Here is a 22,554-nt window from a genome sequence, read left to right as displayed (position 1 = left end):
CCTGAATAGTAAGTCCTGACTCCTGAGTCCCAACTCAGCCTCAAAATATCAACAAAAAATATAATAATGTATCTCATATCATGAGTCATAATGTCATATACAATGAAATGAACCAAATAACTAAAGTCTAATACTACTGATTTCCTCTGCCTCTCTTGATGTAGATGCCGGTGGAGTTGGCAGTGGACTCTGCTGTGCTCTAGAAGCTGAAGAACTAGGAGCTACAGGAGGTAGACCACGTCCTCTACTGGTGACAGGGGTAGCTTGGGTAGGTTCTGTCACCTCCTCCACCTGTTGCTCCTCCTCCTTATAAAATAAATAAATAAATAAATAAAAATTCCAAAGATTTTTTCAAGTTATCACATTTTTTTGTGAAAAAAATAGCATAAAAATTGGGTGATAATATCGCCAAACTCAAAAAATTGCGATTTTCCGATTTTATCGCGATTTTCGCAACACTGATATATATAACTTTTGTTATTTTTGGTTTTTTTTTGTGAAGATCGACTTTTAATTACTGATAAAAAAGAGTATACAAGTAAGTCTACATGGTGTTAAGGGCTGAACCAACCCAAAACCACTAGTTTAATGTCTTTAGATTACTAATTCTATGCTTTACAATGATTTCCGAAAGGGCCATTGAAAGTTCAGAGAAAGCTTTACAAAAATAGACATGGAATTTGATAGGATGGCATCCTTTGGCCACAAAATTCACTAGGAAACCACAAAACATGACTAAACTAGCTTAATTCAGAAGTTGGGAACCAATATAATGAATTGCTACTAAGTTGCCGAGGTGAACAACTTTCGCAGCTGCGTCCCAATTGTAAGAAGGCTTCACTAGCTTGTTGCCCTTGTGTGCACTGACAACATCAAGCACTAACTTCTGTTTCTCTGGGCCGCTAGCTTTCAATATGCTGGCGAAGTGAACGATGAGCAACGCCATAGCCACGAGCCACTTGTCGTAACTATGAATCGATCGATTGCTAGAGATCATGCCCACGAGCCGTTGATTGGCAGACAGAATTGGAGGACGACACCGGGTGAGCCAAAACTCGGTGAGCCAACCCCTTTGAATGGTTGAGACCTTACAAAACACTGAGACATGGGAAATGGGTCGCCAAGAAGCCTTTTTGGACTCGCCCAAATGCACTAACGTTGAGCAGGCACCCTAAGAAAGCCATAGAGTTTGAACGAACCACGACCCCAAATTGTAGGCTAAGGGGAATTGCAAAACCCCATTGTAATCACCCTAGATATTGGTCTGTTGCCCCAAATCTAGAATGGGAATCAAACTGCCGTCGCTGAGCCTTTTAGTGCCTAGAGAAAGTCTGTTGGGCTGCCTAGACCCCAAGACCAGTGTGAGGCGAATCCCCATCATCTTGATGTTTGAGAGAACAAAATGCCAAAGATTGGTAGGGTACCTAGCTGCCATGACACAACGAAGAGAAATGACATCAAGAATTGCATCCACATACATCAAGAATTGCATCCACATACACCATAACTTGAACTCTAACATTAGTCTGGCGAGCGAAAGCCATTAAGACTACAATTGATATGTTCTCCTCACACACAGGGTAATTACACTCCCACATAGGAGCCGAAGGACATATAACCTTACCATAATCAAACTGCATTATGACTATAGGGTGAATGTACTAGTTTGCTGAGCTGAAGAGGATCTCCAACGTGTCAGAATTAATATAGAGGTACTTGTCGTTCATGGTCGCCACTTGGCCTCCTAGCTGGAGAGTCGAGGCCTTTTGCACTGTCAAATCGCCTTGTTTAACCATGATTTGCACCCGCTGTGGGGAATGTTATTTTTGTTATATATATATATATATATACATATATATAATTTTTGTTATTAATATTTAAAATGTTACATGTCAACTCCATATTAAAAAATGAATGAATTACAAATCTCCAAAAGAAAACCTATTAATGAAATAAGAATTCTCTACATACATGTAATTCATATTAAACTTTTTTAACTAATAAAATAATATATTTCTTTTGTTTTATAGTGTATACATAGTTGACATAAAAATATTTTATTTATGATTCATTTTCTACACATTAAAATATTAATACATGTCCCAATTATATTTGGAAGTAGAAAACATATATCCATAGGATTCTCTATAAAATTATTTTTCTTATAATTTTAAATATAAGAACTCTCTCTCTCTCTCTCTCTCTCTCTATATATATATATATATATATATATATATAATCATTTTAAACTTTTCCTTTTGTTATTAAATGTTATACATCAAATGTTTATATATATATATATAAAATCCATTTTAATATTTTTTAAATGTTATACATCAACTCCATGTCAAGAATTCAATAAATTACGCATCCTTTACAATGAAGGGTGAAAATATAAGAAATTTTTAATATAATTTATTTTGTTTTTCTTTATATAAACTTGATATAAAACTATGTTATTTAATATATACATTAAAATATTTTATAGATTACTAGTAGTCAAGTTTTACGCTGACATTGATTTTTTTGTAATTATTATTTTATTATTTTTAAATATAACATTACGTGACATCATCTACTTCATAGTGGGTTGTAGAGTGCCTCTTCGTGCAAATATTCAATGGAATAATAATTCTCTTTCTCTCTCACAATGAAAAGTGAAAATAAAATACATTTTTTAATCTTAAATTACTTTGTTTTTCTTTATATAAATTTAATATAAAACTATGTTATTTAATATAAACATTGAAATATATATATATATATATTTTTAAAATGGAACAGATAGCATTTATATTAAAACAATTGGATACATGGCCATAACCACTTACATGTTTCAGAGATATCGAAGGCTTGTAAATTTAAGATTGAGCACGAAGGCTCAATCCATACGTTCAAGCAAGTTCTCCCCGACACAAAAATTTCAGTCCCTTCCCAAGTAAATATTTTCTAGAAAACCCCAAATATCCAAATACATTTACATTCCATTTTTCACAAATTTTATTTTGATCTAGTCCGACTTCTTGTTTTTTTGGTGAATTTTTTTCCTTTCTTCCCAACTTGAGTCCAACCTGCGTTTTCTACAAATTCCGGCGGATCATTCTTCGGCAAGCGCACGATAAAATTATTGAGGTCATCCTCATCTACTTTATTTGCCCAAGATGTTTCCTTTTTAACCTTATTCCTTGTGGTTTTCAGTGGAGATTTGTATTCGACAAGGGATTGTTGTTTTTCCACTAACGCCATGTCTAGGGAATCCTTACTTGCGACCGAAGGATCCACATTAGCTTGCAATTTTTCCTGCTTAGGTTCTAATGCCGTGGATGCCATTTCTTTGGCCATATCTTCTTCCTTCTTGTCTTCTGGTTCCTTTTTGTCCCAAAACTCTTCCTCTTTGTATACTGCATATTGATCGCCTTGCACTGCTTCCTACCATTTGGGCCTTTGGGGTTTTTTCCAGTCTTTGCTACTTTGAGAACATTTGGGGCAGTTTTTAATTATATGCTCCGTTTCATAAAATGCTCATAAATGAAATATTCTCATAGTCGAGCGTTTGGACCCAAACATAGTTTGGAGCCGTCAAATTAATTTTCGCGGGAAAACCCTTGTTGAAGTCCATCTCCACACAAATGCAGGCATAAGCAGTTTTATAAAAATTCTCTGTTTCAGAACAATGGCGATAAAACTTTCCCAACTCATTCCCAATAGAGGAAAGTGATGTAAGATTCCAGAAATGCAACAAAAGGTTAAGAAGCCTTGCCCAAATTGGGGTTATGGAGATTGATGTTGTTATCGAATCAAAAGTGGGAGTCCAGGGCAGCATGAAAAGGCTAGCATTGCCCCAAAACCATGGCCCAACTTCACAAATGGCCTTCTTGTCCTCTATACTATCAAAAACCACATCAAAAAAACCCTGGGCAATAGGGTAAATGTTTAGTTCATCCATCAAAAGGGGCTTCCACAACTCAAAGATCCATTTGTGTAAATCTGCCAACCACGGCCAGACCCATTAAACCCGCAAACCAAGCCATTCTCTGAAAAATAATTTTTGCAATAGAAAGTTTCTTGATCCATAGGAACATTGAGAGAAGAAATTTCTTGAAGACCAAAACCAAATTTCAATATAGAGCTGTACAAAACTGAAGAAGAGCTAGCTTAACCGGTAGCCATACTTGCGTAAGAAAGTGACTTTTTCATCAAATCATAGGGATTCACCATTGAACTATCTCAAAAAATCACACAAACAAAACGAAGATTGGACAAATAGGGTGAAACCCTAGCTGCCGCAAAGGTTTCCAAAGCTCCGTCCATAACATTGAAATATTTGATTGATGACTAGCTGTGATTTTTTTTTTGTTATTAATATATTTTTATTTTAACTATTACATCTCAACTAAATATAAAATAAATTACAGATCTTGTAATATCAATTATATTATTTTTATATGATACCTGTCAACTCCAAATTACATGTCTTGTATTTTTTTTTTTAATTTTATCTATATAAAGTGTATATAAGTTAAGGTGGAGATTGAAACATTTATTTATGGCGACATTGATTTTTTTTGTTATTACTATTTTTTTATTAATTTGTTAGTGTAAGTATTATTTTATTATTTTTAAATATCACATTATGTGACAATCTCCCTCATATTGGGCTGTAGAGGGCCTCTCAGCACAACAATTATGTTTTATTGTTATTATTTTTTGATCTAATGTTTCATTGCACTGAGATGCTCTCCAACCTAGTATGGAAGAGATGTTGTAAGGTTATGTTATGTTATGTTAACATTTTGGTTTAGTCAAATTACATAAAAATAAAAAGAAAATGAAATAATAAAATAAATATTATAATTATTAATTAAACCAACCTAGATCCATCTTAACTCAAGATTTATCAAGCTAAGAGGGATCAAATCTTTTGAGGTTGAAACCTTTTCTCAAGTTTCGCACTCAAGAAACATGTTTGCACCTTGAGAGATTCGATCCCTCTTTGCTTTTGATAGCTCTGGGATTAAGATGGATGTAGGCTGGTTTGAGCCAACATTTAAATGGTTACACTCATTTACGCCCATCACAACATCTCTTCCATACTATGCTGTAGAGTGCCTCTCATCCCGATGATTTGAGACTAACCATTAAATGGAACTCACACCTCATTCATTGACAAAACTTTATGGGTGAGTCTACATGATTTACATTTTTTACTTAATTAAGGAACAATCATTACTGAATTCAACAATGTAATTGATAGTGAAACAGTTAGTTTATATATTGTTTAAATTGCATTTTTGAAAATTTTATTGATTCAATATTGTCAAAATCTTTCAGTGCAACAATTGAAAGATGAAATTCCACAATCAGAAAAATATAATGGAAACCATGACATATTTGAAAATCATATTATAGAATTTGTGCAGTGTTGAAATCATATTATAGAATTTGTAGAGTGTTGAAATCATGGATGCCAGCTATGGCATATAAAAAAACTACCAAATCATCAGCTAATCAATGTCAGTTGAAAGTATAACGGTTTCCCTGAAGAGAAGGTTGCACCTATAAACGTGGGGGGAGGTGCAACTAGGTCTCAACTTCCACTGACTTCAGAGTTCTAAGTTTGATTAGAAATTCAGTTATTTACAACATTACATCCCATGTCAACACCATGGTTTGATATATTTGAGTAGGCAAATAGTAGCCTCAATTACTCTGTGTTCGTTGCTTACCTTGCCCAGTCATTTTGTGCTACTTAAGTTCCCATTTAGAATATCCTAATTTTCGTATCTTAACGGGATGTTTATATTTGGCACTAATGACATCAATGTTTCTTTATTTCAGAAGTTTTGGATAGAGCGAGCCACAGGTAGGTTGTGCTTTATGTTGTCCGCAAGAAATTTGAATTTAACACGGGGAGATGATAACGAGGGTTGGCATTGGATTTCTCAGGATGAATCCAGGTAATACACTCTATTCGCTCGGTTTTTCTTAAGACGACAATATGTAAAGAAAAACTAATAATACAGTTTTGAGTTTTGACTACAGTTTCAAGGAGATAGCTGAATTAATTGCAGTACGTCAGCTGGAAGTAAAAGGTCAATTTGACTGCAAGCTTTTGTCTCCTGGTGCGGCATATAGCGTTTCTTTCAGGCTCAAAGTCCAGAAGTCTGGCAAGTTTCGGAATTTTGGTCGTAGTATTATTATTCACTTTCCTCAAGCATATGGATGGAATCGTAAGCCAGTCAAATTCTTACTTACAACTCCTTATGGTGATCACCAGATATATGCTCGATATTTGAGTGACATGGGTGAACCGGTTGAATCTGAAGGGTGCCAGATGGCTCCCTTTAGACATGCAGAGGAGGGGTGGATGGAGTTTGATGCAGGCAGATTTGTTGTGGATGAAGAGGGGGATACTCCAGGAAATATAGAGTTCTGCATGAGAGAATTGGAGGGTGGGAATTTGAAAGGTGGACTTCTTTTAGAAGGGGTTAAGATCCTACCCACTTCTTTGGTCAGGGTATGAGCAGAATGATGTAATTGGGTTCTATTTCATCTTTGAATAATTTTAGAGATTTGTAATGTGTATGGCGGTCTTGTTATGTTCAAAGAGAAACTCATCATCAATATTTTGGGTAATTTGGAAAATGGAATATTTTGATTTCTAATTCCATTATTTTCAATTTTAATTCAATTTACAGAAATACCCTTAAGATGTTTCTCTCATTTCATTATGTTGTACAACTGTACTAGTTCTTTAGTACATTCAATGTACAGAAATGGCTATAGAAGCTCTTCCATGGAATCTCCCATTTCACTGTGCGTTAAATTCTATGCATTTCTGTAATACATTCAATGTACAGAAATGGCCATGTGAAAGTTTCTTTCGTCATTAACAGTCGAGCTGGAATCTCCCATTTCACTGTGCGTTAAATTCTATGCATTTTTGTAATACATTCAATGTACAGAAATGGCCATGTGAAAGTTTCTTTCGTCATTAACAGTTAGCTCGAGGAGGACTCACCATTAAGGGTTGCTCGAACATGACTGTTTTATGTGATGCTCAAGATTTAATAATAATCTTGTTAGCCTTGCAATATTTTAGTTCATGTTCTTATTTATTATCTACATCTATTACCTCTTATGGAATTGGAAAAGATGATGGCGAGGACGAGAAAAGGAACAGAAAATCGAGTTCGGAACCACCTCCGAAATGCACTGAGGTATGGGGGGTAGGGTTAGGGTGCTCATTATCCAGATCGTATAAGAAGATGTGCATTCTAAATTCTTTTCCTACCACCTAAAGAGAACAGGGAGTATTTTTAAGAACATTCTGGCGGGGAAGGGGGATTGGGTGCTCATTATCCAGACTGTTTAAGAAGATGGGCATTCTAAATTCTTTTCCTACCACCTAGAATTCTGACTGGACTTATCCTTTTGAGATTCCGGTGGCAACTTTATAGAGGGTGAGATGAAAATCAGGGAGTATCTTTAAGAACATCTCCAGAGGATTTTACTTTGAAAGGCTCTGTTCCTCTATGTTACGCCTTTATTGAGCTTGTTAAACGAGTTGTTCCCAAGACGGGTTAAATTCACAAGAGGATTTGTCTTTCTAGGAAGCTAATTCCCCTAGTTGGAGGAATTAAAAGCATCTAGGAAAGAGTTGAAAATTTAAAATTTTTATGGTCTCGATGATTTCTTGGTAAAAGTTTTACGAAGTGTACCTTATGCTTAATCCCAGGAGCTTGTTAATGCAGGGCTTATCAAACTTTTTCTTATATATGTTAATATGGATTTGCAAATTACTGTTCCTTGGATATGTTGGTTCAGGTGCACAGCAAACAACATAAACACACAACAGAAAAACAAACACATATGACACAGTATTTAACGTGGTTCACCCAACCAATCTGGGCTACGTCCACCAAACATAGGCATCAGGAGTTTATTAATCAAATTGGAGATTACATCAAGAAATCCTCACACTCTCTTAGCAAACATCCGAATGGTTGCCTGTTATATAGCTTAGAGAATCTAACAGCCTCATTAATTCCCTCACATCAAATATAGGAGGCATTAACTCCCTCCCAACAACCTGGAGTTTATCTAGGACCTGAATTCCTATTGTTGTCACCAGCTGAGATTTTTCCTATTTCATCCCAAACAGAAAATCTCAACAATCTCCACCTTGACAACAATTCGCCTGATGCCCTGTTATTATTATTTTATCTTTTCTGCAAGCCAAGAGAAGCCAAACACCAACGTAGCTTCTCCAACAAAATTGGTTTCGTGAAGATGTCTGCACAGTTCTCCTTTGTATGCACCTTTTCAAGAGAAACTCCCTTTTCAGTGATAACCTGTCTTACAAAATGATATTTGATTGGAATATGCTTTGACTTACTATGATAGGCCGGATTCTTAGCCAAATGTATTGCACTTTGACTATCACAAAGTAACCTGATGTTGTCCTGTAACCTACCAAACTCACCAAGCAAACCTTTCAACCAAACCGCCTCTTTGCAAGCATGAGAAGCAGCAATGTATTCTGCTTCAGTAGTAGACAAAGCAACAATGTTCTGTAGCTTTGACATCCAGCTAATAACTCCACCTGCAAGAGTAAAGATGTACCCTGAAGTTGACCTTCTCTTATCCAAGTCACCTGCAAAATCGGAATCAACATATCCGCAAACAAATTCACTACTCTTATTGTAAGAAATACAATAACTACTTGTGCCTCTCAAGTACCGAAGCACCCATTTCACTGCCGACCAGTGTTCTTTACCCGGATTTGCCATGTACCTGCTGACAACCCCAATTGCATGAGAAATATCTGGTCGCGTACACACCATCGCATATATCAAACATCCAACTACATTGGCATACGGAATTCGAGACATATAATCCTTTTCTTCATCTGTATTAGGACATAAACTCGAAGAAAGCTTAAAATGGGAAGCTAAAGGGATCGACACAGACTTCACATTGTTCATACCAAACCTCAAAAGTATTTTCTCAACATACTTCTGTTGTGATAGCCACAGCTTACCATTACTCCTGTCTCTGAAAATCTCCATGCCCAAAATCTGTCTTGCGGCTCCTAGATCTTTCATATCAAACGTCCTTGCCATCTGAGTCTTCAATCTGTTGATTTCTTCAATGCTTTTGCTTGCTAAAAGCATATCATCAACATATAACACTAAGATAATGAACATGCCATTATTTAACTGCTTAAAATACACACAATGATCATATTCACTTCTTACATATTTCTGACTCAACATGAAAGAATCAAACTTCTTATACCACTGCTGAGGCGACTGCTTCAGGCCATATAATGACTTCTTGAGCCTGCAGACAAATTTCGCATTACGATGCTGAACAAAACCTTCCAGTTGTTCCATATATATTTCCTCATCTAAATCACCATGTAGAAATGCAGTCTTAACATCTAACTGCTGCAACTCCAAATCAAACAAAGCCACTAATGCTAACACAATTCTAATTGAAACAATTTTAACCACTGGTGAAAATATCTCATGAAAGTCTATGCCAGCTTTTTGAGAAAACCCTTTTGCAACCATCCAAGCTTTGTACCTGTCTTTCGTATCATTCACACCCCGTTTCAGCTTGAAGACCCATTTGCATCCCACAGTTTTCCTGCCTTTCGGAAGCTCAACCAGATCCCATGTACCATTCTTACCTAAGGCCATCATCTCTTCCTTCATGGCTGCTTTCCATTTGTCACTATTTGAACCTTCTACAGCTTCCTGATAACACAAAGGTTCATCATCATTAGCGATCAAAGCAACTGAAGTAGCATGATCATCATACCTTCTCGGACGACGTTTGATTCTTGTAGATCTCCTTAAGAATGTTTCTGGTGCTTCCACAATTGGCTGTCTATCATCTGTAGAAATTTCTTCATGATCGCCATCTGAGGCTTGTTCATGTCCTCCATCTGAACCCTGTTCATAATCTGATTCTGAAACCTGTTCATGACTAGAATCTGAACTATGGTCGTTATGACTATCATTAGAAATGCTGTCAAACTGAATATGCTGGAAATCAGATACATCATCCTGTTTCAATCTTCTATCTACATCTAACTGTACAAGAGAGGATTCATTAAACTTTACATCTCTGTTGATGATGATTTTGTGGGTAGTAGGATCCCACAATCTATATCCCTTTGTTCCATCACCATACCCAACAAAGATATACCTTTTTGATTTCGGATCTAATTTAGTTCGCTGATGTTTAGGCACTAGAGCATATGCATCACAACCAAACACTCTGAGTTTAGAATAGTCACAAGGGTGTCCTGTCCATACCTCTTGCGGAACCTTGCAGTCTATTGCCGTTGATGGAGATCGGTTTATCACATAACAAGCGGTTGCCACTGCTTCCGTCCACAACTCCTTCGGCAACCCGGCGTTACTCAGCATACACCTTGCTCTCTCTAGAAGAGTCCTGTTCATGCGTTCAGCAACTCCATTCTGCTGAGGAGTATAAACCGTGGTCTTATGTCTTTCGATCCCTGCATCCTTGCAATAGCTGTCAAACTCCTTGGAGGAAAACTCACCACCATTGTCAGTTCTTAAACATTTTATAGTTCTACCAGTGCTGTTTTCTACCAATGCTCTAAACTGCTTCAAAACTGTAAAAACATCAGACTTCTTTTTCAACATGTAGACCCAAATTTTCCGAGAAAAGTCATCAATGAATGATACAAAATAAGACGAACCACCATATGAAGCTGTAGGAGCTGGACCCCACACATCTGAATGGATATAATCAAGTATGCCTTTACTAGTATGTTTGCATGTTTTAAACTTTTGTTTACTTTGTTTACCAAACAGACAATGTTTACAGAAATCCAATTTTCCAGATCTTAGATTAGGAAGTAACTTTCGGTCAGCCAAAATTTTCAATCCTCTTTCACTCATATGCCCCAATCTTTGATGCCATAAGTGAATGGAACTACTGTCATGTTCAGACACAGACACATGATCTGACCCAGTTCTACCTTCTAACTGAAATAGATTTCCTACTTTCTTAGCCTTCATCACTAGTAAGATACCTTTATAGATTTTCATAACTCCACCTTGAATTACAGTTTTATATCCATTTGAATCAAGTGCTCCTAATGAAATCAAATTTTTCCTTAAATCTGGTACATGCCTCACATCAGTTAATATTTTTGTTGTCCCATCAAACATTTGCAGTTGTATGCTCCCAATTCCCACAATATTACATGTTACATCATTACCCATGTACACAACACCATCATCAACTGATCTATATGTTTTAAACCAATCTCTATGTATACACATGTGGTTAGATGCCCCGGAATCTAACAACCAATGTTGATCATGTTTTGAAATATTAACTGACAATACCTCATCACTCATACCTGAACCTGATACTGAACCTGTATCAGTGGTGTTGGCTTCCTTCTTTTCTATCGAAGAGCCTTCTTTTGCAGCCTGCTTTCGCTTCCAGCAATCCTTTTTCAGATGTCCTGCCTTGCCACAATGCCAGCACTTCATCTTTGGCTTCTTTCCTTTGGACTTTGAACGAGAGTCGCTATGCTTTCCCCCGGAGTGTCTCTCCCGTGAGCGACCTCTGGCCATCATTACCTCTGATGTAGAGGTGTCTGCATTCGACCTCTTCCTTGTCTCCTCAGCCAACAAGGCTCCAAAAACATCGTCAAACTCAAGAATTTCTGATGTACTAAAACTTATGGAAGTAACAAAGTGATCCCAGGATTCAGGCAAAGAACATAATAGAGTTATTGCCTTATCCTCTGAATCAAATTTCACATCTAGACTGTTTAATTGCACCAACAAGGTATTAAAAACATTCAGGTGATCAGCAATTGAGGTACCTTCTTTCATCCGCAAACTGTAAAGCTGCCGTTTCAGGAGAATCCGATTTGTCAAAGATTTCGTCATATAGAGCTTCTCAAGCTTCGTCCACAGGCCTGCGGCGGTTTTCTCTGACACAATGTTAAACAGAACATCGTTCGCCAGACATAACCGAATTGTGCTCAGAGCTCTATCATCCATCTCATCCCATTCATCCTCCGTCATGGAAGCATGTCTTTTGTTTTTCCCCAACAGTGCTTTCGCCACACCTTGTTGAACCAGCAGATCGTGCATCTTCACCTTCCAGATCTCAAAATTATTCTTGCCATTAAATTTCTCAATTTCAAACCGGGCACTTTGAGTTTTCGCCATTTTGTATCAGCAAAAAACACAGTAATCTCCAAAACCCAACTTTTAATAAAGTTTGTGATTAAATACCAGCAATTAGCAAATTAAAAAACAAACTGCCTATGCCTTTGTGTTTGCACCACAAAAAAACAACTGCCTTATTGCTGTGCAAAATTCCAGTATATAAACTGAGTATCAAACTCAAGAGGAATACATCCCTTTCAGGCAAAATAATTTACTCTCTAAAAAATTTCGGGCAAATAGTTTCACCGAACTGAACTTGGACACAACCTAACAGGATTATGTGATTTTGGGCCGACTGTTATTGACAAAATTCACATATGTACACAGCGCATACCACAGTTTTATATCAATGCTGTTGCAAAAATATATATATCTACGATGTTGGCAAAAGATACCCACGCAGGTTATGCTATCCGGTTATATATCCACATTGTGTATTAACATAACCACGCATTTTTTCAATGTAAAACCACATCCACGCAGTTTGTCAACACATCATATCCATGCGATTTTTAATATGCAGGTTTTGTTTAAATCAATCCACGCAGATATCAATCCATACCCTCCGCTGTTCTAATATAAATTCACACCGTTTTTCTTAATGCTTTTGAACCTTTTGTATTAAAAAATAGTTCACACCGTTTGTATTAACGCACCTTTTTTTTTTTTAAATATGTATTAATGTTGTTTACCTCCACCAGCGGACATCACCCTCCAGGCAGCACCAACACTCAGCGTTCTCCACGCACGCGGACAAGATACCTCCACGCAGGTCCAGCGCTGTCACAATGCCTCCAGCAGACTCGGTTATTAAAACAGCACTGGGTTGGACCCGTCGACCCCCACGCCGTTGTTCTTACTGTACTCCAGCGGTGCGCTGCCTCTGTGCCACATATGCCACCTCACCGCTCCAGCAATGTTCAACACAGCAAACCAAAAAACAAAACTGCAACCAACGCACAACACTGTCAAATACGCACGATTTCAGCGCACCAGGCAGCGCCAATAACCAAACCAGCAGTCCACCACGCACAGCAATCCACACGCAGGTAATCTCAGCACGTCCAGCACGCAGACTCCAGGACGCCACGCACAGCAATCAACAGCACCTCCAACATGCTCTGATACCACTTGTTGGTTCCGGTGCACAACAAACAACATAAACACACAGCAGAAAAACAAACACATATGACACAGTATTTAACGTGGTTCACCCAACCAATCTGGGCTACGTCCACCAAACATAGGCATCAGGAGTTTATTAATCAAATTGGAGATTACATCAAGAAATCCTCACACTCTCTTAGCAAACATCCGAATGGTTGCCTGTTATATAGCCTAGAGAATCTAACAGCCTCATTAATTCCCTCACATCAAATATAGGAGGCATTAATTCCCTCCCAACAACCTGGAGTTAATCTAGGACCTGAATTCCTATTGTTGTCACCAGCTGAGATTTTTCTTATTTCATCCCAAACAGAAAATCTCAACAGGATAATCTAAAAGGAAAAAGCTTATCCAATCGAAAAGGAAAAAGCTGAATTTATTAAGGGCAAGTTTGAGTATGATTGCTTGGGATTTGATGCCTTTTATTACAGATCAATCAGGAAACACTCTTTTTCTCGTAGGCCTTGGACAATTTTTCGTGTGAACAGTGGACTTGTTTCTAAATGATACTCATCCTTGATACTGTTATAATCTTATCGTTTGGCTTTGGGGATTGACCAAAATATTCTTTTTTTAAAGATTGATTTTGACAAACATTGTGACAAGTTTGAATGGAACTACACTTTTATTATGTTGCATTGGTTAGGGTTTGATGACTTTTATCACAAATCAACGGAGATACTCTTTTTTGGGGCCTCAATTAATATTATTGTGTACTTTCAATCCTATTCTTTTATGATGATATATTTGGCAAAGCTTCCCTTTGGCTTTTTATCTTTAATGTGATCATAGTTGATTCTCTAAGTTATCTTTAATGTGATTGTAGTTGATACTCTAAGTTACTGGTTGGAGGCAATGAGAATGCAAGGCTAAGTTAAAGAATTGTCTAACTTGGCAAAATTGACTACCCACTACCTAATGTTCACTTTGTGGATAATTCATTGTTATTGCCTCAATTAACCAACAATATTTGGTGGGCACTATTATATGCCATAAATATATATATTTCTTATTAGCTAAGATGACCCTTGTATGTTGTTGAATCATAAATAGAAGCATATAAAACCATGGGAGATCAGGTGTCATTTGGGCATTCCATTTGGTACGCAAACTCTTTGTTGTTAATCATTGTTGATTAGTGGAGGTGGATAACTCAAGCCTACAAGACACTCAATCTTTTTCTTTGTAGGAAGCTTATGATTGTTGATAGAATTCCAAGAAATAGGTGGATTTATTACTTTTATTGTATGTACCCTTCTCAAATGGCATAAAAACACAAGAAGGTGCTCAATAATTGTGTTTAGGGCAAGAACCATGGGATGAAAGGGATAGGAATCACTGCTTAATTAGGCATCACAACATAAGTTCTTAAGGTGTTTCTTTTACTATTAAATGGTTGTGAAGGGTGATGCTACATGGTTACATCTATCATTTTTTTTTTTTCTCAATATGACTACTTCTATTATTGATACAAAAAGTTACAGCAAGGCCGTGGCCTTGAGAGTTCAGCCTGTTGATGGCATTTTACAAAAAACACATAAGATCAGTGCAGTTCTCCGACACATTACAGTTTTGAACAGTGACAAAACCATTACATTTGACAGACAGCGCCCTGAGACGGACAGAAACATGGACAGACCCTGCCCTGAGACAGACACAAACAGCTGATATATGTAGTAACGACACACTGACATGCAGGAACCTGAGCCAAAATCATAGCAACGAAAACAGAATTAAGCTAGGCTAGTCATCATCTGTAGTATAGGGCTCCTCAACAACCAGACACCCGTACCGAAGAGAGTCCTCCGAGTCCGAATGAGGGGCCACCGAGCCGGTGGGATCGCCACGCACGGACACACCTGGGCCAGCGGGGTTTGCCAGAATCGGCGACGAAGCATTCTCCGAGACTGGGCGCAAATGTTCCTCCGGATTTACAATTCGCTGTTCCGCAGGTGCTTCAGCTTGGGCCGCTCCCAAATTACTGTTGTCTTCAAGCTTTTCAATAGAGACGGAAATAATAAAAGTAGCATTATCGAGCGAGCAAGGGAAACGATACCGCGCAGTATGGTGAGCAGCATGTTCACATACTGCATCTCCAGATCTACCACGACCCCTTCCTCTGCCGCTCCTCGTTGCCGGAGGACATCGCCTTTCAGGTTCCGGAGTGTCGGAGGAACGCTGCGAGACTGCTCGACCACCAGAGCCCCCTCTTCTGCTCAGTAACCTGACTCTTTCGCGCTGCATTTTTGCTTGCTCTGAGCTGGGTAATAACAGAACCTCCCAATAACCATACAAACTCTGCACATTAACAGTTCTGTGAACCCCTGCAGAGGGATTCAGAGAAACGCCCAGAACTGGAAGTAAAAACTCGACAGCGGAATGCATTGAAGCTGGTATGCTATGAGCGTTTAAGGAGCGGCAGGACGCGGCGTGCGAGACGACGGGTGAACACAATAATGGCCGCATTAAAGAAGTTTTGCAGGCCCATCTCCCTTCCCAAGCGATCTGACTCGTGGCGTATGTGAGCTGACAGATGCCCATATGATGCGCCGCCTGATTGTCCTTTGGACAGTTAATCACCCGCATCCGAGGGTGAGTGATCTTGATGCACCAGGGAAATGCAGTCCTGCTTGAGCTGATGATCATCTGTTTCATCGAGGGTACCTGAGAATTGAAGAAGTTGCTGGTTTACGCCTTGATTGGCTAGCCTGTCCGCAACTTGATTGGTTGTCCGTCTAACATGCTTGAAGGTTATGCTTTGAGGATATCTCAGCCTTTCCTCCAGTTGTTCCAATCTGCTAAGTAATCTCCAGCTGGTAGCTATCATGGCTGCAGAGGTGCCCGTTTGGATTCTGGTCGCTGCATTTATTAGTATAAGCGAGTCTCCTTCTACCTCTAAGGGGTAGTAATTTTTTTGTTCTGCAATACAGATCCCTTGCCAGAGACCTTCCAACTCAGCGGCGTTGTTGGTGTCTTTGCCGATCGAACCGTGATAGATAAATAGTGCGGCGCCTAGATGGTTCCTGAAGATTCCTCCATATCCTGTGGGTCCGAGATTGCCCTTGGCAGCCCCATCAAAGTTTAATTTGAATGAGTTGATAGCAGGAGGGGACCATTTGAGGGGCGAGGAAGAACTAGATACGGGATGGGCTTTGATCTGGGCAAGAAAGGATAAGTCCAGATTCCAAGCTTTCAGGATAAGACTTTCCTGAGGAGTGTCTGGTATGTCCGTATCATGCCAGCTACGTATGGCTAAAGTTTCTTGAAGATTTTGTTTCAAGAGGAGCCATAATGCATCAATTGGCATGCTGCTATTGTTGAAGATTCGGTTATTTCTTTCTTTCCAGAGGATCCAGTAGAGGAAACCCAGTATTAGGTTCCACAGTGAATTCAGTAATGGGCTTTTAAAGGGATGCTTTGTCCATGTGCGGATGGTTTCTGTGATGTCTCCCCTTCGATTTTCTGATCTCCTGTTACATTGGTCAATTCTTTCCCATAGTTGGGTTGCTAGCGGACATGTCTCCATTAGATGCCTGATGGATTCAGGGTGTATATTGCAATTGGGGCATCGTGATGGACCAATGAATCCTCTTTTTTGCAGGTTGTCCCAGGCGAGTATGCGTCTTTTGCTTAGCAACCAGAGAAAAATGGAGATCTTGGGCCATATGCCTGGCTGCCAAACTCTTTCCCAGAGTGGATCTTTATCTGTTTGGGAGGCGGAGTAGCGAAGCTGGTGAGCTTCCTTAGTTGTGAACATTCCTTTAGGCGTGTAACCCCATCTCAGTTTATCTTCTAGGTGTGAGCATTTGATTTTCCTGTGATTTAGTTCCTGTTCTATATCTGTATACGTTTCCCCTTGCCAATCAGGTTGCCAAGTGCTGCCTGGTTTCCAGATTCTGAAGTCATGGATTGTGTGAGGCTGCCAGAATTGCTGTACTAGGATTCGATCGGCGTGTTGCGAGTATGCCTGCCAATGTGGCTTGTAGAAAAGGGTGGCTAGTTTTGGAAGTTGTTGCCATGAGTCTTCCCAGAACCTTGTTGTAGTGCCCGAATGGATTTCCCAAAAACTGTGTTCTTGAATGAAGGTGCTATGAAGTTTTGTGGCATTCCATATCAGTGAGCCTTGAGTGGTTGTGCTGATTCTAATGAGATCCTTCCATTGACTGCCTGGAGTGTATTTTGCTTGCCAAAGTTTTTCCCAGGGAGTGTGAGGTTTGGAAATCCAGTTCCACCAGATACGAGCCCCCATAGAGTTGTTACTTTGCAGGGGATCCCTTAGTCCAAGCCCGCCTTCTGTTTTTGTGCTGCAGACTTCTTTCCAGTTGACAAGAGCCCATTTCCGGTTGAGCACAGAGGAGCCCCACAGAAAATTTCGCTGGAGGTTGCGTATTGCTTTGAGTGCCCATTTTGGAGCTGCAAGAATGGAGAAAAGATACAGAGGCATAGCCTGGAGGATTGATTTGATCAGAATGAGTCGACCGGCTATATTGAGGGAGCGGAAAGTCCAGGATGATAGTCTTGATTCCAACTTATCAAGCAGAGTTCTCCAAGAAGTGTGATTGATGGCGGAGTCTATCAAGGGGGCTCCCAGATATTTAGAGGGAAGCGAGGCAATGGTAAACCCCAGAATGCGAGCAATATTCCTTTGAGTGGAGACCGGGGTGTTGAAAAAGAAGAGTTGAGACTTTGAAGCATTGATGGAGGTGCCAGAGGCTTCCGAAAAGAGAGAGAGCAGAGATTTAAAGACTTTGGCTTCTTGAGAGGAGGGATGACCAAATAACATGGTATCGTCGACAAACTGCTGATGGGACAGAGGGTTGAGGCCGTGGAGCGAGATACCTTTAAGAGCATGGGAAGAGATGGCTGAGGAGAGGAGACGACTTAAACCTTCTGCCATAAGGACAAAAAGAAAGGGAGAGAGGGGATCCCCTTGTCGAATTCCACGGGAGGGTCGAAAAGGCGTGGAGGGGGCGCCATTGAGCAAAACAGAGAAGCTAGGAGAGGAGATGAGGCTGGAAATCCATCTGGTCCAGGTGGGGTGGAAGCCAAAAGCTAATAGCATCTGAGTAATGTAATTCCAGCTAAGTTTATCAAACGCTTTGGAGAGATCTAGCTTAAGAATCATACCTGGTTTTTTCAGAATCTTGAGAGAGTGGATAACTTCATTTGAGAGTATGATGCCGTCCATGATCTGCCGCCCTTCTACATAGCCCGTCTGCTCCGGAGAGATGAGAAGAGGAAGTAGAGGTTTGAGCCTGTTTGCCAGAACTTTAGATATGAGCTTGTAAATGACATTGCATAGTGCTATCGGTCTATATTTATCCGGCTTATTTGGTTCATCGCCTTTGGGAACTAGGGCTATGAAAGTAGTATTGAGGGAGGGAAGAAGCCAGTGCATGGTTCTTGACTCTTCGACTAATTCCCATACCTCCGTTTTGATAAGTTCCCAAAACTCATGAAAGAAGTTGGCAGTGAATCCATCCGGGCCTGGAGCTTTGCCGTCCTTGAGCTGACCTAACGCTTCTTCTACCTCCTGAATAGATATGGGCTGGAGCAGTTTGCTGTTGTGATCCTCCGTGATGATTTTGGGAATGTGCTGAGTGATTTTCCTAATGGCTTGATCTCTGTTGCCATGAGGTTCCCTGAGAATTTCCTGAAAGTAATCTTTGAATTCTTTCTCCATATCTTCATGCTTTTCCAGCCTATCCCCTTGTTGATTATTTATGAATGATATGTTATTATTCATTCTTCTTTGGATTGTGGTTCTGTGGAAGAATTTTGTGTTTTTTTCCCCCTCTTTGAGCCAGTGGATTCTGGACTTTTGTCTCCAAAGGATTTCCTCTTGCTTCCGGCGGGCTTCGATCTGATTCCAGAGAGTCTGCTCTTGTTGCGCTTGTTCCTCCGTTCGGCCTTCCCGGATGAGAGTTTGTTGAAGTACCATCATTTGTTGTTCCAGTCTTTTGCGGTTCTCAAATATGTTACCAAACTGAGTGCGGTTCCAAACTTTGAGAACTTGCTTTAAGTTTTTTAATTTCCATTGGAATTGGAACATTTTAGCTCCTGGAGGTGGATTGAATGAGTGCCATGCTTTATTTACTACAGTTTTGAAGTTGGGATGAGAGAGCCAGAAGGCTTCATATCTGAAAGGACGATTGCTTCTGTTGCCTGGCCTCGCCCATTGCAACATAATTGGCCAGTGATCTGATCCGCCTTGAGGTAATATGGAGGCGTGAAAGTCCCCTCCCAGGTGTATGGCGTTATCTGAGATAAGAAACCGATCCAATCTGGAGGCGATATGGTGGGTGCCTTTGCGCTTGTTAGTCCATGTAAAGACTCCATTAGAGGTTTGAATGTCCATGAGTTGGTTATTTTGAATGAATTCTCTGAATCCGCAGCTATCATTTTCAAGCCTTATTCTGCCTCCCTGCTTCTCCTCCAATGTCTTTATAATGTTGAAATCCCCACCACTGATCCAAAGGGGGCACTGTCTGTTGGCATTGAGGATGGTAAGTGTGTCCAGAAGATCAATTTTTTGCTGAATGTTCTGCGGGAAATAGACATTTGTGAGGTGCCCATGAATGTTGGTTCCTATAAGATGAAATGAAGCTTGAATGAGGTGATGAGTAGCATGAAAGTCACTCAGAGTAAGAACTTGTGGGTTCCAAAGGATGGACAATCCGCCGGAGGCTCCAGATGCGTCTACTGATACAGAGCAGCTGCCTGCCCATACTTTATTGCGAATTTTTTCCATAGCATTATTGTTGCTTTTTGTTTCTTGAAGAAAAACTAAGGAAGGTTTTTCTTGCTGTATCAAATTTTTTAACATTCTATGTTTTGAGGGGCTATTGAGTCCTCTTACATTCCAAGATATGAGCTTCATGAGGAACCATGGGGTTTAGGTTTGTAGAACTTTGTCAACTTAGGGAATCTGCCCGATTCCATGAGTAGTTCTCCAACTATGATTGTCCTTTGTAGATCAGTTTTGCGCCCTCTTTTCTTGGTGTCTTTGAGAATCTTTTTTCCATCCCATGGACTTCCTGCTTGTATGCCCAGATGAACATTACGCTGTGCTTTGGTTAAAACTCCTTCAAGCCTATCGATTTGCCATGGAGGTATTGAGTTGAATTCTTTTTGTTTGCAGGCTGTTTCTAATTTGAGGATGTCAAGACCATCTAGGCTGACCTTCTCTGGATCTTCTTCCATAATAGTGGGTAAACTTTGATCGTCCTCTGCTACTGAATCCTGTAGACTAAGGGCTAGAGCTGCGTCTAGCTCCATTGCTGAGGGTTGCAGGAAATACTCTGGATCAGGATGTTCAGAGGAGGAAGGGAAAGAGCTTACAAGTTGAGCAGGACTTTTATCTGAAAGAGGGCTGGAAATGATTTTTGTAGGAAAGGGCAATGGGGAAGAAATGGGGGCAGAGGGAGCAGACGAAGAAGAGGGGAGGGAGGGAGAATCCTTGGGTGCAGAGCTCAGAGAGGCTGGCAGATCTGGAGAGGAGAGCAATATGAATCTGTTCTGAGAATCAGATTTAAGGGGGTTCTCAGGGGCGGCCTGATTTTTCTTTGCATGGCGTCATCGATTCGGGACCTTGGTGAAACCCTCTGAGTCTTTATTAGCCTCCTTATCTTGGGGTTTATTCTGAGAGTTCATGGGACAATCGCGAAAGAGGTGGCCATGTTCATGGCATTTTCGACAACGAAAAGGAATATGCTCATAATCTAAAGGTTGGATCCATTCAAAGTCATCATGGTAGAGACTTACCGAGTCTGCAAGAGCTTTGGTCAGGTGCATGTGGACACATATCCTAGCATAGGAGGTGTATCTGCGAGTTTTGGTTTCCTCCGCAACTTTGATGAATTTCCCTAGTTTGTTACCGATATCTGCTAACGTTTCTTCTCTCCAATACTCCACAGGTAGAGAGTACATTCGCACCCAGACTGGTGCCCAGCTGAAGTCCTCCTTGTCTGGATTGAACCTAGGTTTCCAATCCCTTAAGAAGAGGCCCGATGAGTTGAAAAAATACGGTCCGCCCTCGAAAATGCGAGATTTGTCTTCTAAGCAGTGGAATATGGCTGTAAAGAAGCCTTTGGGTCCTAACTGTAAAGTCACTTGTCCTTTAGGCTTCCATTTTGAGGCTATCCATCCCTGCAGTGCTTTTTCAGTAGGCCAAAAGCCCAGGAACTTGCCTATGAGCGCATGATCCTGCATGTACTGGATCTCGCTATTGATGCGGTGGCTGGGAAGATCTACTTTTATTCGCTCTGTAGCTTTGGGGATACAAGTGGCGGAGGAAGCTTTCTGCAGCGGCGTGGATGGCTCGCGATTATCCCCTGCTCCTTTGTCTTCTACGTCACGGACTACCGTAGTAGCTCCGTCATCGTTCTTCTGTCTAGTGACTTGATCTGTGTCTGGTACACCTTCAGTGGAGGTCAGAGGATTTGCAGGTCTGTCTGTGACAGGGGCAGAGTCTTTGAAAGGAGGGGGGGAGGAGCCCCCCCTCCTGCAAACGCATCCATGAAAGGACGATCAAGGGAAGACCGGCGGCAGGCTGGGAAGATCAGGTAAGTTCAGGGGTTAGGGTTGCGACCGGTTACATCTATCATTTGCATGTTCAAGACACATATCTTTTAAATTCCCCTTACAACTATGTGACATACCGATAATGGCAAGGCCTTCACACTTTCTGGAGCATCTCCACTTGCATGTTGCATGGAAAATAGTATTAACCTTCTCAAATAGAAAGTTTAGGGACAATGTGATGCATGGTATATGGTGTCAAAGACTTATTTGGATGCTTACATATCCAACATGCTAGTGTTGTTTCTCAATTATTTATAAATTGTTGAGACTATGCCTCTAGACAATATTTAAAAATAGTGTACGTAGAACAAATAGTATGGTGTTGTCACTTCTAACATCAATTCCCTGAACTAGGCCTCACTCATTTCATTTGTTGTCAAATACTAAGTGCAAAAATAAAATGGATATGTATGCACCATAGCAAACAAACAACACACGATTGACGAATATAATTGTTTTTAGGATGGAGTTGCAGTGCTTGTCTAAAAAGGATTAGGGCTTTTTTGCAGTCGAGTGACACGATTGCACCCTACCCACACCATACCTACCTTAGCTGTCATCTTTTGCT

General features: G+C 40.1%; 1 protein-coding gene across 1 annotated transcript in view; it reads left to right on the top strand.

Annotated features, from left to right (window-relative positions):
* Nucleotides 1-6,792, top strand: part of LOC149196690 (F-box protein PP2-B11-like) — a 71,774-nt gene extending 64,982 nt beyond the window's left edge. The window contains exons 2-3 of the mRNA XM_089403779.1: nt 5,839-5,957; nt 6,043-6,792. Coding sequence (XP_089259905.1) covers nt 5,839-5,957; nt 6,043-6,523 — 600 coding nt within the window. The 3' untranslated portion in view covers nt 6,524-6,792. The remainder of the gene's footprint in view (nt 1-5,838; nt 5,958-6,042) is intronic.
* Nucleotides 6,793-22,554: the final 15,762 nt, after the last annotated feature.

This window comes from Pinus tabuliformis, chromosome 2_2 (genome assembly GCF_031772625.1).
Source record: "Pinus tabuliformis cultivar Carrire ecotype Pingquan chromosome 2_2, CPIR1, whole genome shotgun sequence".
NCBI classification, from domain to species: domain Eukaryota; kingdom Viridiplantae; phylum Streptophyta; class Pinopsida; order Pinales; family Pinaceae; genus Pinus; species Pinus tabuliformis.
The sequence above is the reverse complement of the archived record's forward strand: the minus strand, read 5'-3'. Positions and strand labels throughout refer to the sequence as shown.